General features: G+C 41.4%; 1 protein-coding gene across 6 annotated transcripts in view; it reads right to left on the reverse strand.

The window, feature by feature from the left end:
- Positions 1 to 2456: 2456 nt before the first annotated feature.
- Positions 2457 to 15863, reverse strand: part of TPD52 (tumor protein D52) — a 40924-nt gene continuing 27517 nt past the window's right edge. For 3 of the 6 annotated variants that reach the window (XM_038162340.1, XM_038162350.1, XM_038162312.1), the window contains 7 exons: positions 14545 to 14660; positions 12808 to 12956; positions 11821 to 11922; positions 10779 to 10805; positions 6476 to 6517; positions 5065 to 5113; positions 2457 to 3970 (listed from right to left, as the gene is read on the reverse strand). In XM_038162340.1, the coding sequence (XP_038018268.1) occupies positions 3854 to 3970; positions 5065 to 5113; positions 6476 to 6517; positions 10779 to 10805; positions 11821 to 11922; positions 12808 to 12956; positions 14545 to 14660 (602 nt within the window). In that variant the 3' untranslated portion in view covers positions 2457 to 3853. The remainder of the gene's footprint in view (positions 3971 to 5064; positions 5114 to 6475; positions 6518 to 10778; positions 10806 to 11820; positions 11923 to 12807; positions 12957 to 14544; positions 14661 to 15863) is intronic. The other 3 variants (XM_038162358.1, XM_038162321.1, XM_038162331.1) reach the window with 2 other exon arrangements.

A 15863-nucleotide genomic window follows, 5' to 3' on the forward strand; every position in this document is an offset into this window, starting at 1 on the left:
AATACAATTCTACAGGTGTTTCATTCATAAAAGCCTTTTATATTTCCACTAAAAGTCTCTGGAATACTGGTTTAACAGGTCTTTGATCTGACCTCTGTCCGTGAGGGCGGATCGTGACAGACCCAATAAAATCATTGAGAGATTTTCCACATCCTCCCTGCCAGCTTGTAAAAAGTCAGAACACAGCTTTGCCCATGCAGCAGTACCTCACATTCTACACAACCAAAACTGCTTGCACGCTTTCTACATAACATTTTTGTAGGAGCATCTTTAAAAGAAATATGAGCTGTCTACATTTCTGCAGGCTCCTTATTATGTAGGGTGAAGTGGGGAGAAGAGAGAATCAGAGTTGTTAGGGTTGGAGAGGACCTCTGGACATCATCCAGGCCAACCCTCCTGCCAAGGCAGGGTCACCTGGAGCAGGTGACACTGGAATGTGTGGATTTCTGGGTTTTGAGTGTCTCCAGAGAGGGAGACTCTACAACCTCCTCAGGCAGCTTGTTCCAGTGCTCTGCCACCCTCAGTGCAAAGAAGTTCTTCCTCGTGTTGACATGAAACTCCTTGTATTTAAGTTTATGGCCACTGCTCCCTATCCTAGCGGTGTCGCTAGGCACCACTGAAAACACTCTGGCACCATCTTGTTGGCACCTGCCTTTGAGGTATTTACAGGCACTGATGAGATCCCCTCTCAGTCTTGTCTTCTCCAGACTGAACAGGCCCAGCTCCCGCAGCCTCCCCTCGTAAGAGAGATGCTTCAGACCTCTCCTCATCTTTCTAGCCTTCCGCTGGTCCCTCTCCAGCAGCTCCTCGTCTCTTTCGTACCGCCGAGACCAGAACCGCACACAGCACGCCAGATGCGGCCGCACTCGGGCCGAGGACGCTGCCCCGGCTCGATCCCCTCGCGCCCTCACCTGCCGGGGACCGAAGCCCGCGGTGCCGCTGCCCGGGCGCTGCTCCGTTCGCTGCGGGGGAGTCTCGGCGGCTCCCGGCGCGGCCCCGCTGGCCCTGCGGGCCGCGGGCAGCAGCACCCGCCATGGCCGGGCCGCGCGGCCCCACAGCGCCGCCGCCATGACTGCCCGGGGGCGGTACCGCCGGCCGGGGCGCAGGCGCAGCGCGCGGGGCTGAGGCGGGCGGCGCCATGTTGGGTGAGGGACGGCGGCGCCGCGCTGCCCCGGGCGCCGGCAGCGGGAACGAGGGACGGAGCTGAAGCTGCGGCAGGGAACCGCTGGGTGGGCTGGACACCCGGGGGAGTTTCTTCACGGAAAAGGTCATTACCTATTGCAGTGCCCAGGGAGGGGGTGGAGTCACCGTCCCTGGAGGTGTTTAAGGAACGACTGGACGTGGTACTTCATAGAAAAACCCGAGTTGGACGGGACCCACAAGGATCATGGAGTTCAACACCTGACCCTGCACAGGACACCCAAGAGTCACACCATGCGCCTGAGAGCATTGGCCAAACACTTCTTGAACTCTGCCAAGCTTGGTGCTGTGACCACTTCCCTGGGGAACCTGATCCAGTGCCCAAACACCCTCTGCGGGAAAAACCTTCTTGTAATACCCAGCCTGAACGTTCCCTGGCACAACCTTCTGCCCTCCCCCTCTGCCCACTGAGTGCCATGGTCTAGCTGACAAGGTGCTGTTTGGTCACAGGTTGGACTCCCTGCTCTAAGAGGTATTTGCCAGCCTAATTGATTATGTGATTACTACACCAGCCCTGAAAGCAAAGCTTCGGTGGTCACAGCAGCCCCAAAGCCAGCTGCATACAAGGAAAGGAAGCTATGGGCAGAGGAAGATGCAGCAAAAGCTCCTGGAGTGTAATAATGTGTCACAATAAAATTACTGCCACGTGGCCTTAAAAAAAAAAAAAAAAAAATTCCTTCAGAAAACAGAAAGCTCAGCTCTGGACTAGATGACCTTTCTCTTTGTCAGATAAATAAATAAAAGACCCATCCAATAAGGATCACGTTCCAGAAGAACCTGTCCTACACGGTACTGACCAAAAGAGGAAGAGCTGCATTCTCTCTATACCACTCAATTCTCTGTTCCTTTGTTAAGTTGGAGCTGCCAGAGGCTGAAGGAACATGTCAACGTTTTCTGAACTTCACAATGTAACCAGGGCAGTTTAATTTTATGTAGTGGCAGAGCACTGGAACAGGCTGCTGAAGAAGGTCCTGGATTCTCACTCTCTGGAGACATTCAAAACCCACCTGGGCACAGTCCTGTACAACCTGCTCCAGGGGTGAGCCTGCCTCAACAGGGAGTTTGGACTAGATGAACTCCAGAGGTCACTTACAACCCTAAAAATATGTGATCTGTAATTTTATGTAAGCCACTAGAAGGCAACCTAGGCTCAGTCTTCTCTAGAAATGCCAAGTTCAGCCATGCAGAGTCCCAGCAGTACCAGTAGTATGTATCAACACTGCTTTGAACCGAACTTAAAGGACTGCTTCAATCAGAAATGAAATTTCCTTACTTATTTACATTATCCTCCATGTTCACAGGACAATACATTCCTCATATACACTTTTATTAAGCTTCTCACATTTTAATTAAGCACACATTCTACATCTGACATGCTAGCAAGGTTGTCAGGAGCCAACTGTTTTTCCTCCAGACACCTGTGGCAGTTGAAGTTTCATGGATTCCACACAAATGTAGCAAAACTTGTTTCCAGTTCTAAGCATGGTGATAAAATGTTTTAACCATGTGGCAGAAACACATAAAACAAAAGAAATTTGAGGAGTAGAGCAGACAAAACAAGATGTAGGAAGACATGTCTTTTAGGAGAGCTACGCTGAGCAATGACACTGTGCACCTCTCAAAACAGACTTCTGGGGCTGGGAACAGGGGTGTTGGCTTAAATACATAAAAAAAGAGTAAGGTGGCGTAGCAGATGTTTTCAGGGTTCAGCCTACAAGAGAAACAACATTAGGCTATAGGAGCAATTCTCTTGATGACTAAAAAAGAACCACTTCTGGGGTCAGGCTTATTCTTCTAGTCCATGCTTTGTTAGTGTGAATATGACACCACCACGTGTGAATGAATATATTTGTGACTGGTCCAATGTTCAGAAGAGTCTTATCTTACCACAGTGACATCCTGTACAAAAAACAAGACTGAAAATGCTATGGTGACTGAACCAAACCAGCACACTATGAGGCATCTTGCTTCCATCTGTGTTGGTCAGAAGTTTCTGATGTGGACAGTGCACGGACAGACGGGTAAGTATTACATGTTCTATCACCTATCCACACCTGCTGTATGAGGAACACGCTCAAAAGACAGTACATTCCTACTCGTGTGTGATCCTGCTATAACTTGTGTAAAGCCTGCTGAAACTGAAGTCCTTTCTTTAGCTGGGAGTGATCCTTCCTCCTTGTCCCGTCTCCTAGTCCAGTGTCCCTTGCAGGCAACACTCAACTGAAACAATAACAAGGGAGCGACGTAACAAGCTTCAGTTTGGCAGCAGCAGTAGATTCATAAGGATTAAGTTGAGCAGTAATTACAGATAGAAAAGAAAATATGTATCCACAGTATCTGTACAAGATAATTAACTTCTCAAAAGAGTTTTTTTCATTGCTATATTTTAAAGGTTGTCTTCAAATTACAGGTAAGTCCTTTAAATGCTTGAAAGGCATAGAAATTTCCTTGCCCACACAAAACCCCAAACAATGTATTTTAGTTTCAAAAATATTTTGAACCCACAAACAAAAGCTTGGTATCAGTTAATCAGGTAAAATAACTACGTGCTAAATAAAAGCACATCTGGTGGAAAGAGTGCAGAGAATGTTACAAGTGTGCTTGGTTTTCCTTGCAGCATCTGGCAGTGGGTAGCAGGACAGAAGCAGAAATCTCAGTGGGTCTCTTCCTCTGTCTGTTCTGCAATAGTTTCTGTGGCACTGGCATTGGCAGCAGAGTTGAGAACTTCTCCAAAGTCTCCTCCAGCAGGTTTGCTCCCTCCAACTTTAGACTAGAACACAGAGAGAGCCCCAACAAAGCATAGTAGTTAGTTGGCATGCCAAACATGTTTAACTGCACAAAACCAGTATGTCTGGTTTAATAATTCTCTTCAGCAAAGCAGATTTTCCAGGCCTAGGAGACCTCCACAATATTCTTGAAACAAATCTGTACATATCTGGCAGGAAACACTCACCAGCAGATTAACACAGCAATCTCCCTTTGACTTTGAGATACAAGAAGCAGCCCTTATTCCAGGGCTCATTCCAGAGTCCAAAGGTTGATACACCCTCAGTTACAACTGGATAAAGGTATGAAGCCTTTCAAACCATGAAGTCTTTAAGAGATTCAGAGTTAAAACTCACTACTTTATTTCCCAAGAAAGAACTTTGGACAGTTTTGAGTCTCAAGAGCAAGTCCTGAGATCTTCAGAGGAGCAGAGCAACTATGTTACTTTCTCCATTTCTCCCTCCAGGGCTCTGTGGGACTGCAGGGGTATTAATGCCAAGTAGTCTCAAGAGTTGCCCAGTTCCTCTTGCTATCACTTGCATGCTTCTCATCCAGCCCAGTGTGCCCAGGAGAAGTAAAATCTGGTTCTGATTACACAGATTAGTTATTTTTGAAGTGAGTTTTTACTTGGAGAAGTTAATAATGGTTGTTTCTGGCACTTGAGGCTTTGAGGAATGAAGTTAAAATTAAGGTGCAAAGGCCTTTTGTCTTTTATGCCAGAAGTGAGAGATGTATCCCAAGGTATTCTCCTTAGTAGGATATTAGTTCCTAGAAAGGCATGAAATAAAAGCCTAGACAATTCTGGATACCTAGCATTAAGTATTAATTATTTTGCATACCTAATAGTAGCTGTTTGTGCAGGTTAGCTGGCTGTTAGTTCTTCTGAAGGCATCCTCCTGTATGAGGTGCAGGCAGCCCATTACTTTATTTGCAAATCATTAGGCAGAGAAATTGTTTCCACAGGACTTAAAAAGATGTTCATCCAAGAACCTCTTCAAGAGTTTAGCAGTAACTAAAAAATAGGCTGTCCAAAAAGACTCGAGTCTTTTCTCCACATCCACAACTGGACAATCAATAACGTCTTTTAGAAATTCTTACCTTGAAGTTTTCAACTTTTTCCTCAAAGGATTTGAAAGTAGGAGAATTTCTACGAAAATAAAAAAAAGGATCCACAGAATTAAAACCACATCTAGTTAACCTATAAACATCACAAACTAAGCAGAAAGTTCCTTTTTCCCAACAGTAACAAGAGATTTGTTTGGGGCTCTTTCCCTGTTTTAAAGTTAGCCTAAGAATAGCTTACATCTGGATCCTCTCAAGTACTACAAAACTAAAATTCAAACATACTCAAATTGCAGGCTCACTTTCATCTTTGGCAACTAAACATTGCCAGGTCCACCGATAGGATCTTTCCTATCAACATAGCAGAGAGAACTAGCAAGTATTTTAGGTTTAGCGTATTATTCCCAGTCGTTTCAAACATGTTTCTGGCTTGAAGCATTTGTTCAGAAAATCTTAGTCATCACTTCTGGTTAGCCTAATACATTATTGCTGAAGAGAACTCATCAGGTTTTTTTTTTTACTTTTTACAGGAAAACTAGTTCAGTTGACTTTGCTATATGTTCAATAAATAAAACATGGTTCACAGTGGCATCTTCTGCTAACATGTTACATTTAAGTGAGACTCCCCCTTGCCTTTAAGTGCCAAAGGCAGCTGTAATTACAAATAGTAAGTTTTGCAGACAAAAAGCAGGACGGCTTGGGATTTCCAGTGCTGAGAGCTGGTGTATAATTCATTAGGGTCAGAAGAATGGCTTAATGCTCCAAGTAGCTGTCACTGCCATGTGCAAATTTGTGCAACTTTTTCTGCCTTTACATAGGATGGAAAATGCTTGCCTTCATTGGACCAGGACTAAGGATTACTCAAAAATGTATTATATAAATATTGAAGTCAAGGGTGTTTTTCAAAAGAAGCCTACAGCTTCCCTTCTTCCTTTGCTTGGCATTTGTGTAGGTCAGCCACACTTAGCTGCACTCTTTTCCCTTGGGAAAGCACACAGTGACACATGCATCAAACCAGACTCTCAGGAAACAGAGGGACACAGTGCCAAGCAAGTGGAGAGAAAAGGCAAGCACCCCGATCACCAAGAGACTTTTTGTGAAACCACAGGAGTTTTTTTTACTTACTTTCATTTTCAAAACCATATGCCAAGCTACTGCCTTTTAAACTCGGAATCACTTAATAACGTTACACTCTAACAGACAGGGAAAAGCTGCTATAGTTTTCCAAACAGTAGGGAAATGTCACTTTCCAGATGTTTGATAACCACCTCCGTTAATGAGAAATAAAACAAATTTTATCCTATATGTTAGTACAAGAAATCCACTACAAAGCTGGGTGGGTTTTTTGGGTTTTTTTAGTAAAACTGTTAGTTGACTTAAGTTCAATCTGACTTGATTCCACACATGAAAATAAATAAACCAAACAGCTGGATTATGCATACATTACCTCATAATAGGCATACTAATTGAATGTTGTATGGAGCGTATACTAAATGCCAGCATTAAGAGAAAAGAAAGCGACAAGTTAGTTTAAGTATTGCATTGAGAAGAAATTGGCTTAGAGAGCTGACTTCTGTAAACTATCTTTGGTAAACAGCCAAACAGTCTTACACAGTCTTAGTAACTGCTTGGGTTTGCTTTCTTAAATTGCTTAGCCATGCACACACACACAAGTACACCAGAGCAAAAGCTGCAGCAACCTTTTTCTCTTTTAGAAAGATTCAAGGGCCATGCTTGTTAGTACGTGTTCTGCTTAGCTGCAACAGTCTGTCCTCTCCTTAAGTTTCTCAACCAACACGAGTCATGCTGCATTTACAGTTTTGGCAATAGCAAGTAGCAAACACTTGAGAGTCTTATAAATCAGCTAGTCTTCCTACTGAAAAAATTATCTCTACATCCAGAAGGCTTCCATTTACATTCAGTACAAGTTTTTTACACTCATTGATACAAATTATCTACTCATCAATCAACACATCAGTTCAGTATTCAAGGTCAGGTTTATGCTGGGAGCAGGATAAAGTCCTGTGTTCTGAAATTCATGGAGTCTTTCTATAACCTGCCAGTGTTGCTATAAAGTTACTGTTTGTCTAGCAAGAAAACACGTCTAGTCCTAGAAGGTAATTGGATATAGATAAAGGAGCTCCTGCATGGCCTCAACACCACTACCACACATCTAATTTAGTTCCATACAGGAAATCCCTGTTTACTGCAGATACAAACAAGCCTTATGTGTTACATAAATCTTACCAAATACCATAACAGTAACCTTTAATTATTACAAGTGATGATCTCAGTTTTTTGTAATTATATATGGAATGTCGAAATTTGTCTGGGCTTTATGATGCCTTTCAAGAGAATACTTTCCAGGCAGTTGCTGGGGAAGGAGAGGACGGAAGGGAAACAACTCTCATAAAATGTACCTTCAAACTTACAATTAGCATCTCAGCACAATTAACAGAAGATACATTTACAGAAGAAAAAAAGTTCTATGTTTATTGCAGAAGAAGTTTTAAGAGATCCTTTATGAGGGCTCATCAGTAAAATACCATGATAGAACAAAAAGGCTGGGATCCCTTGAGGCAGAGCACAACTACACGTTGATTTGTAGTTACAGTGTACTGAGAATCAGATACACAAAGCCAGATGCTTTCCTGACACTTCAGTAATGCACAGCTATGTTTCATCTATTTCCCCAAGCCCATTTCTCCTGTGTTTCATTCTTATGGATGGCCTGGCTTCCACAGGCTTTTCCAGATCACAGACAAGCTGACTGTCTTCTGGACTCTAATATATATTCTTCACTGTGATGTGGATTACTACAAGTTCTGGGCTTGCTACATGGCAGGTTTTATTACAGAGCTACACCAACACTAACTAGTTTCAGTCAATGCTCAGCCAATTCCCCTCATGCTGCAAGAAGTTTCTCCCTGCAAGAAGTTTAAGGCTAAAGAGGATTAAATGCATATATTTACAAGCTGTAGAACTGCTCACACTGAAAAACAACAACCTATGGTATATCACAGATGTTCTAACAGGTGTCTACAAAAATTTACTTTCATCTCAGACATCATTTAATAGAAGAACTATTCATGTATTCATGAAGAATTTACTTGCTGCTGGACAATACACTTCTGTATACTCTCAATATTCAGTTTGCAAAGTAACACCATAAGATATTACATGGCTTTATCATACAATAATCTGGTTTGCAGAACTGAATTAGATAAATGCAGATTTTTTTTTTAACGTAAACCACTTATTCTTCAGGTAATGCAAGAGGCACAATTAAGCCTTGAACAGGTTTATGAAGAAGAGAACTTGTATTTCTTTCCCGAATGACAGAATGCCACACTAAAGCACTCACTCAACTAGTACATCAACTTGGGCAGTTTGAAAGACAAGTCCTCTTTGCAATGCTCAAAAGCAAACCCCTAGCATAAAAAGATAATAAATAAAAAATGCACAGTAAGCTGCTCTCCAGTCATCCATGTATTTTGTATTGTATTAAAGCTTCCTTATCCTCTACACAATAATTTTTTAAGCTACTCCATTGCCTCACATTTTGAAAAGGCACAAGGAGGTATGCCAGAGTCCCAGCCTAGAAAACACAGCTTAACATACACAGTTAGCTAGTTACTTTGTAGTTAAATTACCAGCTGATATGCTGATAAGTTATGGTATTTAGGAATCCATGATCATAGATCAGACTTTTAAACCAAGCAAAGAAAGTTATTCTGTAATTTCAGAGCAAGGCAAAGATGGACTTTGCTCTATTATAGGGATGCTGTGCAAGAAGAGCCAAGTGTGAAATCATGACTGCTCAGAAGCTACATCTTGGTACTACTACTATGCACAGAATACCGATGTTGCCCACAGAAGGAAGGTTAGCTCATCAAAACTTCAACAAATTCTTATAAAGAGAATAAAGATATTAAGAAAAACCTAAGATGGAACAGAGTTCATTTCCATCATAACAAAGAGCAGAGGAAACAAATACAAAAAGGAAGCAAAAATACACTGACATTGCACTACCAGTCCTCCCTTCCTCTCCATTTCAGTAGTTTCCAAAATCACAGCTCCAGCAGCTGCCTCGCTCCCTTTTGCAACTCCCTGTTACATCATTTTGCAGTACCCAAATAAAGATCTGTGTGTGATATTTGCTGCATGGAATATGTAGAAATAGTCCAATATGGAAAAAATCCCACCACTATAGCTCAGAAGTCCCTCAACCAAGACAAGACAAGGGAAAGTGAAGCCACAATGAAGCCAATGCAAGAGTTTAAGAACAAAAATGAACCTGCATATTCACTATTAGTTCAAGTAAGTATCAGGCCCATCAACTCTCACTTCAGGAAAGAATTTAGGCATCTAAACCTTTCTGAAGCTCAGACTTGCCCTTGAGTAGTTATATAGCCCTCAGACCTGAATTCACTGGCTGAATTTCAGATTAATTTGGTTCTCATGAAAAACATCTTTAATATTTTGTTTGAAGTTCAACTAAGATCTTTAACAGCACTAATTCTTCACACTTTTGTTTTGTTTTCTAAACACAGCTACCCCTGAATTTGTAACAATACCTTGCATTTCCATCATCACGATTCTCCCTGAGAAGCACACCAACAGTGCAGACTTCTTGGATACTGTTACACTCTCTCCCAGTGGCCCCGTTTCTGATAGAGTACTCAACACTCACAGAGCCACTAACTGGAGTAATTAAGACACTCCTAAGGTATTCCTGAAGTAGAAGACAGTTTTAAGTCTGTGCTTGTCCTTGTCCAGTGAAATAGTCCAATATTAACTGGGGAACACCACAGCCTTAAGGCAGAAAAGTGACTCCTCTTAAGTGAGCAGCTGAGCTCTGCATCCCAAAGGAACAGAGAAGTCTTCCAGGTTCCCACTGTCTCACTGCTGCTGAACAGGACATATTTGAGACTGGCTGCTATTCTTATACCTGATCAAACTGAGCTCACTTCAGAGTCAGTTCTCATAGCATCCTGTGCCTCTGCCCACCTCATCCCCTGGGACAACAGCTCCCAGTTAGTACTCTAGGAGCCAAATCCCAACATCTTTATAGAGATCCTACTGCTGTATTTGGCTCCTCAGTGGGGGAGTACAGAAAGACTCAGATAGATGGGCTGAGAGGCAATGGCAGAAGTTGTTACACAGGAATTTTAACTGCTGAAAACACTGAGTATTTACTTAGATCAAAGGTAATGTAGATGAAGTAATTAAAATACTGGCATTGCTAAAGTAATCAACTCAAGGACTGTTTCACTGGACAAACTATGAACAAAGAACGTATAAACTATTTCACATTTAGACTCTAGTAATTTAGTTAGAATCACAATGCAAAACAGCCATTGGAATAGACACAAAAGGGGAAAATCTCTGCTCTGCCACAGCACAAACACTGTACAGACAACGAAGGAAGAATCCTGCATGCCATTGACCTCAACACCATATTCTGTCGCCTGATAAAAAACCTTGCAGCATCATTTTAGTGGGTTTCTTTCTAACAAGGAAGAGAGACTAATTAATTATTATGTATACTCAAGTTTTCATGTTTTGAGATAGTTACCAGGTGAACATGAAGAAACATCCTCCCTCACATTAAAAGGGCTTCAGTACCCTTACTAACCCTGAAGAAAAGAAGAAATTACCTTTTACAGACAAAACTTAAATCAAAAACTTTAATGGAGACAGTCTGACTACATGCTTAGTTTGAGAAGCAATTCTTGTGCCCACCTTACCTAAAGGAATGTGAAAATGCCTGTAGTCTGCACAATGCCAGAGTAAGCATTAAAGAGAGAAATGAACTTCTGATAAATCTGAAGAAAAATCTGTAACTGTGTAGCTGTACTCAAAGCATTTTCTCACTAGACTTCAAAAAGCAAGAAGTTAATGGCAGCACTTTAAAATGGCTGATTTTATTACACTGCTGCCAAAGCAGCAATATTCTGTGAGAATGAATGAATTTTTATTTGCCCAATAACTGAAAAATAAGTTTAACAATAACAAATTACCTGTGGAGATGAATAATTCCATAGGTTCCAGTACTAAGAAGTACATAATCAAAGAATTGTAAGCTAAGCATCTGATTGTATTGCATCCAGCAGGATTTTTGCAAGCAGCTCAAAATAGTTCTAAAAATGACATGGCAGACTTACCTAATGTGTATGAAGGGCTGTGTCATTTGCCACAAAGTCAAAATATGTTGCATGCCAACAATAGTTAAGAATTAAAAAGTGCCAATAGTTTCTTAAAAATGTAATAAAATCAAGCCACTTCTATGAGGCAGAACAGCTTAGAAAGAAATAAAACAGACCTGGAAGGAATTGACACACAAAACAAAAACAAACAAAAAACCCAAACAAAAAACAACAACAACAAAAAAGAGCAAAACAACAAAACACAAACAGTTAAAGATATTAGTTGTTTAAATATAATATTCCACAAGCTGAGAAAGAGAGCAGAAATGACAGTGCTATGTGTATCCCACAGAGGCAGGCAGACAGTGCCACCTGCAATCACACCAGAAAAATAAGAGCAGCAGTGGAGGTGGTAGCACACATTGCTTCTCTTGCCTACATAAAACACACACCACAGAACTCCTCAGCATCAGTGAGGCCATACAAGCAGATTCTGCAGCAAGTCTCTTACCTCCCCTAAAACAGTTGCTGAAGGCTCTTGACAGATTAGCTTTTAGAAGCACTAGGTATGTTAGCAGCATAAATTTATTGCAGTGACCTAAATAAAAAATGTAATTACTTGGGAAAAGGTAAATAAACCTACCTGACATCTTCAAATTTCTTGGTTATGACTGAACCAACAGAGGAAAAAGCAGCAGAAGCCTTCTGACCAGCCTGAGACAGGGTTTCTGATGTTCTCTTGTATCTGTGCTCAAAAAACCATTTTTTTTAGTTATTTTAAATGAACACATGAAGAAACTTTTAGTGTGTGTCTCTTTGTATTAAATGCAGAGGTACACTTCAGCTTTGGGGCCAAATGGAGAACCTGCTTATGATGTTATTTTGAGCCTTTGCAGTCCCTCCTGGCTACCAGCATCTCTGCCAGCTCTGACCAGACACAGTTCACCAACACACACCTACTACCCCACCCCTAAAACAGATGCTATCTGCTATTGTAGGATTTATTAAAATACAAAATAAATTCACACAGCAAACACCCCAATCAAGAAAAGAAAAATCAAAAATTACAAAAGAAAACAAAACACAAATAAAGAAAACTATGCACACACACTAAAAAAGGTCTATTTTTTGTGCCAAGTGTCTAAATTCTTGTACTGCACAGTTCTGTCAATAAAATTCACCATAAAAAGTCTGAGGTACATCTTGTGACATTCTGTGGTTAATTGCAGAAGGCAGCTCGCCCTAGACCTTCAGCTAACAATTGTGTTTGGCAAGAACAGTAACTGTGACTTCATACTCTTCCTGCATGGGCTCAGTTTAGAACAGTTTTTCAGGGTGGAAAAGAAGGGTATTCTGTTTGACTTAGGACACCTTGGTATCTCAGATGTATCAGACAAAAAAAAAGTGTGTTAGAATAGCCCATATTTTGGTCAATCATTCTTCTTTTGCATGAGATATGGCTTAGAATGTTCTTCTTTTAAAAAGTCTATGCTGATTTACCCAGAGAAATATTAATACAACTTAACTTTGTGTTAGATATACTCATTTCACAAGAGTGTTTAGACTTAACAGAAGATCTAAACAGTTTTCACTTCAACAGTCTAAACAATTATCATGAGCTGGTACATACGCTGTGGTTGATGTAACGTCTTGCCAGCTTTTGGTAATGTTCTGCTTTAGTTCCTGTAGTGAGTTAATTCCCAGCTTTCTCTTGATTTCTGCTAGATGCTTCTCTTTGGCAGCTAGCACTTGTGAGAGCGTCTGGATTTCCTCTTCCACCTGTGGCAGGAGAGTTGTTAACAAGTGGTTAACAGTTAACAAGGAATATACCCAACCATTTAACTATGTATTTCTTTAAAGCACCTACTAGACATGAGTAATGGGAGGGCTAACAGAGGTTTTTAACATTGCCTCACAGTCATTCCTAAATACTAAAAGGGAAATCTAAGAGACACTACAAAGGCTAGTGAGAAAGTAATCTACCTACAGCTAGCTCTGTTACTGGAATATGTACAAGGAAGTTGGTAACTAAAAGACTGCATAGTTAGAAATTACTACCTATGATATGTAAAGGTTGAAGATTAGTCAAACCCGGGACAATTGCCAAGCCTTTGTTCTACTTCCATGTCAGAAGATACACCAATGTGTGACTAGTATCAGGAACTTCAGAGCATGTCTGTCATACACAAAATTTGTCTCCTTGCTTCAACAGAAAGGTCCTTTTGTGGCTTAAGCCAGCACCTGTAGACTGGATCCAGCCACGGGAGCGCCTTCCCCAGCGCAGGTGTGGAAATGGTGGCAGACTGAGCAGTCAAAACCCACAGAAACACACAACACAGCACCACCTCTGTAACTAGAAAACTATATTGTTTGTGTACTTCCTTCTTTACTCAGATGGTCACTTAAGCCTCTCCTGGAAACATGACCAGAGACATCAGCACAGTTCTACAATGTCATTCTGTGAGCATTATGGAAATGTCAGAGGCACTAAGGCCATACTTATAAAGGCAAGGGCATCCCTCCCATCCTACCTCCTCATCCAGGCAAGATCACCTCAGTTTAGAGCAGTAGGTTGCCCACTCATTTAAGCTCCTCACAGGAGTACAGCTCCTTACTGTACTCCTTACAGTATCTTCAATGCACCTCTGTTTTGGAAATCTGTCTGAAGTCCAGCATGACATACCCTAGCAGGCCCAGCCCACCTTCACTATCTTTGCATGAAACGATACTCAGGACTGCCAAATACAAGAATGCATTAAATGTGCTTAATTTAAAGCTAACCTTTGGTTGCTAACGTTAAGTCAGTGTCTTTCATCAGGGTCCTAAAGTCCCATAGAGCTACTAAAGAAAAAAGACTAGCTGCTTAATAAAGCTTGACTTTGGCATGTATCAGGCTTGAATATTTGCCTGTCTGTTCTTCAAAGAATGCTACTTTTTCTCACTCTTAAAAATATTCTGTTAAGGACAAGAACAATAACATGGTTAGACATTAGCATTCTTCATGAAAGAAACTGCTTTAGTTACTCCACACCAGTTGAGACAATACTTGGGTTTTGGCTTCCAACCATGTTCCCTTTGCTGATTTACCTCCTTCTCACTCGAGAAAACAAAAAAAAAAGGGTTAGGTATTTATGTATCTCAGTTTAAAATCTGTACATTCAGCACTTCCAGCTTATTTCACCATCACTAGAACTGGCTGTTCTTTTCTCCTTGACACCCTTCCTTCCTATCTGTGCAATACACAGTAGTGCCAGCTTTAGACACTCACAGAATAACTATGCAAAACATTAACTGTATGCTCAAAGATAAAATTACTCCAGATTTTCATTATCAAAACAAGTTTAAGAGCTAGTTGCAAAAGAATTACCTTGGCAAGCTCTTTTCTTAGCTCATCCCGTTCTTCTTCTGAGAGTGTTTCTGCCATACTGACTGTAGCAGCAGCATCCTCTCCAACCTCTGGTATAGAGTCACTCCTCAGCAGCCCTTGAGATCAATAAAAAGCATTAAAAGACCGATTATCACAAGTCTGCGAAACAGCAGCTTACATAAGCACACAGCTCTTTTGTGCCAGTGCACAAAAAAAGAGGAGAAGACACCAAAGTCATGCTCCCCAACTACAGGAAGGAAACCAAAGGCATTTTATATTTCATTCGATCAAGCTGTATTAAAGCTCAATATAATGGCAACTGCTGCTGCAATAGGAGACTGGAAACCTGTTAAGAACAACACATCTCCCTACTCTGTGCAGAAAACAAGACGCAGAACACTACATCCCAACCAGTGTTTCCTACACAACGTGCCCAGAGTGTGCACCCTCTGGTCTCTCATTCATCTGGCACAGAAACTCTGGACGTGCTGGAGATGCTCAAGGCCAATGCAGAGGCTCCCTCCCTTACTACTCTCTAGATCAGATTCTAAAGTGCACACGGGGTGCAGCCACAAGCAAGGTTAAGAACAGTGAAGAAAACTACTGCACTGCAAGTATGAACTCTGTACCCTGCTTGATCTCTCTGTCCCTAGTAACTGGGACCACAGTACCTAGAAGTTGCAGATATCATGGAACTGGAAGTAAGCTGCTGGTTTGCACCTGGACCTTAAGACACATGGGAAGTCCAGAGACAGAGCTTGGGAACAAAAGGCTGTTGCTTCAAAGCAGGAGAGTACTGAGAAGGGACTGATAAGAATGTGCATCCACTCAAACTGCTGCCTCTTCCTCTTCCAAATCCAGAAACCAAAACTCTGCCTAATTTTCCAACATAAATCACAAACATCCCCATGGTCTTCATCAACTTTTGCTTTCACAGCTTCAGGGCAAGGAAGGAGTATGCTATTATTTGTATTACTACGATGCAGTAACTTCAATGATTCATTTCTTTACTCCTTAGTGCTTGCAGTAAGACCATTTTAAACACCTTTTATGCAACAAAATTTCCAGCAAAAGATTTCCCATTTTGAGTCTTTGTAGCTGACACTTAACCATAAAGTTTGCCAAAATCAAGGAATTCTGTTCTAATTGCAGAGAGACCAGTTTGCAGGGAGACTGTATGCTGGAATGGTTGTAAATTCCCAGAAGTAATTCTCTATTCAAGATGTAAAACAGCCTTACAGATAATTTAAAAAAAGAAGCCAAATAAAAATCTTAAAATACAAGAGGAAAGAGATCAGGATTGTCTGTCAATAAGGAGT

Source organism: Motacilla alba, chromosome 2 (genome assembly GCF_015832195.1).
Source record: "Motacilla alba alba isolate MOTALB_02 chromosome 2, Motacilla_alba_V1.0_pri, whole genome shotgun sequence".
NCBI lineage: Eukaryota > Metazoa > Chordata > Aves > Passeriformes > Motacillidae > Motacilla > Motacilla alba.